General features: G+C 30.1%; 1 protein-coding gene across 1 annotated transcript in view; it reads left to right on the forward strand.

The window, feature by feature from the left end:
- LOC117173853 (toll-like receptor 7) overlaps positions 1-2,191 on the forward strand; it is a 7,787-nt gene extending 5,596 nt beyond the window's left edge. The window contains exons 5-7 of the mRNA XM_033362500.1: positions 205-232; positions 554-638; positions 749-2,191. Coding sequence (XP_033218391.1) covers positions 205-232; positions 554-638; positions 749-2,125 — 1,490 coding nt within the window. The 3' untranslated portion in view covers positions 2,126-2,191. The remainder of the gene's footprint in view (positions 1-204; positions 233-553; positions 639-748) is intronic.
- The last annotated feature ends 442 nt before the right edge of the window (positions 2,192-2,633 follow it).

Here is a 2,633-nt window from a genome sequence, read left to right on the forward strand (position 1 = left end):
TATAGAAAGAATCAAATATAGACTTTGACTTTCTGCTTTCTAATCGAATAAGATAACCTATTGATCGTATTAAAAAAGTCGGATTCCATGGCTTCGGTCATTATCAAGTATTCGTCTTTGCTGAAACTCTCACTTCTGATTTTACTGCCTTATAAAAGAATCATAATTAATTTGCGGTGCAGAAGTTATCGTCCAGGGCATGAGAAACAATGCTCTGCTTCTCAATTTTCAAGTAAGAATTTATAAACTCATATTTCTATAAAAAAAAGCATGAGAATCTTTTCAAGAAAGAATATTTCAATATTAAATACTGCAATACATTTAATACAATATACATTATTATTAATAGTTATTTAGAGTTATAAATTTCATCATAATAATTTTTTCCCTCTTTTGGCTCTTTTCTCATAAGTCTTCAAAACCTCACTATCACAGAGTACTTAATTTCTGCCATGTTGATAAGTTTTTTACTACTGGAATCAATGCACTTTTATCTTCAGTGGCGTCATTTAAATTTCCTTCCATATAATTTTTGTGTATGTATTATTTACAGAGTTGAGAAAATGGCTCGAAACTCAATTATTTTGGTGCTTTTGAAATTCTTCATAATAAACATCACTTGCCAAGTTCTTGTTTTGGTAATATCGACACAAACTCTACTACTATAAAATTACAATTTTCGTATTCTGAAGGAAGAAGTTTCTTACTATATGATTATGAATGCTTAATATAAATAAACATTTTACAGAATAAAACACTATCAGTTCAAACATACACCCAACAGCTCGACATACCAAGTGGAAACTGTAACACAATGAAGAAAAATATGACCCTAAAATTATCCAAGGCAGATCTAGAGAAAATAAACGATGGATTCATGGAAAGTCCCTATTTAAATTGCCTAAGCCTAGAAGACAATGACATAAGAGAAATTTCACCAGAAGCATTCCAAAATTTACCAAATCTCTATTATTTGAATCTGGCGAGAAATTTGATTCCAACTTCAAAACTTTTTTCTTTTAATAAGCATATCCATATAAAAACGCTGATTTTAGATGAAAATAATCGTCAAAGAAAAGACTGTAACCTAACCATCGACAAATCTTATTTCCCCAGTTTAGAAAACCTGTATCTTCGGCGAAACGGAATTTGCAGTATGACCGCAAATCTGAAGAAGAATATGCCTAGATTAACCCACCTGTATATGACACACAATAACATTCAGAATATCGATTTTCTAAATGTGCCATCAACTTTGACCCACATGTACCTGGAAAAAAATTCAATTAGAAAATTTAATGCTACGATGATAAAAAATATAGAATTCCTCGCTTTGGATGAGAACAAGATTGAAATTGTTTGTAATACATATTGTCATGAACTTTCCCTTTCTTTAAATAGTGCTACGAATTTGAAATATCTATCGTTATCTGGAAATTGTGTGAATGATGTAGAACCAGATTCTTTTGATGAAACGTTTAATTTGACTAATTTGGACCTTTCTAATAATAAAATTGACATTATTAGGAAAGGAACTTTTAATTCTATAATAAAGCTTCAAAATCTTTCACTCAGCAACAATATTCTGAAGACTATGCCAGATTTATCATTATTAACAAATCTTCAAACATTGAACCTGAGTGACAATAAATTGGAAGTTATTCCAACTGGAGAATTCGGAAACCTTTTTATGTTAAAAATATTATCATTAAGTAATAATTTATTGAAAAACTTAGAAGTGGAATCTTTTGGAAATCTAATCTCTTTGGAGGAACTTTATCTGGCAAATAATGAACTTAAACATCTTCCAATAAATTGGATTACATCATCAGATAAGCTTCGAATTTTGGATCTAAGGGGTAACTGTTTCTCTGATTTCAGAAGTTTGTCTCTGGGAAATATGGAATCCTTGGAAGTTATATTCCTGCAGAAAAATCCTGTGAAATATGTGAATACAGGGTCGCTATTCAATCTTCCGAAGAACGTTTCTATATATTTGGAGAATGAATACAGAGTACAATGTTCGAAAATTGAGGAATCGAAGGGATTGGGTAATGGAAGTGCTGTTTCGATAACTAAGGGATTATCAACTAAGCGCATACCCACTGTTGAAAGGGTAGATTAATTGGTGAAAGATAATCGATATTTTCATATTATAACAGTATGTAATTGATGAATTTTAATGTGTGCTTGCTGCTAATAAATCTTATGAAACTGCATTTATTTCAAGTTTTAGACATTTTTAATTTTTAATGTGTAATGGCTGCAATTATCCACTAATCTAATCGCTGCAGACGCATTTGAAGTTTTCCTTCTAGAAATAATGTCCTCGTTTCCTTTTCACTATTCCTTATGTGGGTACCTTTAATATTCAATATGTTATCTGCTTAAAGAATATGAGGATAAAATACATTGTTTCATTGTTGTTTCATTTTGGTAAATTACGTTGTTTTAAAAATAAATATATCTTTTTTTTTAAATCAAGAACTTGGTTCATTGAATAAATGAATACTTGTCCAATTTGTTACATGCTCATCCTGAACAATATATCGCATTATAGGGTCACATCGATATTTTCTCAAATTAGAAACCTATTTCTTTATTTCCGAAAAAGATGTGACAAAATTTAAGTA

Source organism: Belonocnema kinseyi, chromosome 5 (genome assembly GCF_010883055.1).
Source record: "Belonocnema kinseyi isolate 2016_QV_RU_SX_M_011 chromosome 5, B_treatae_v1, whole genome shotgun sequence".
NCBI lineage: Eukaryota > Metazoa > Arthropoda > Insecta > Hymenoptera > Cynipidae > Belonocnema > Belonocnema kinseyi.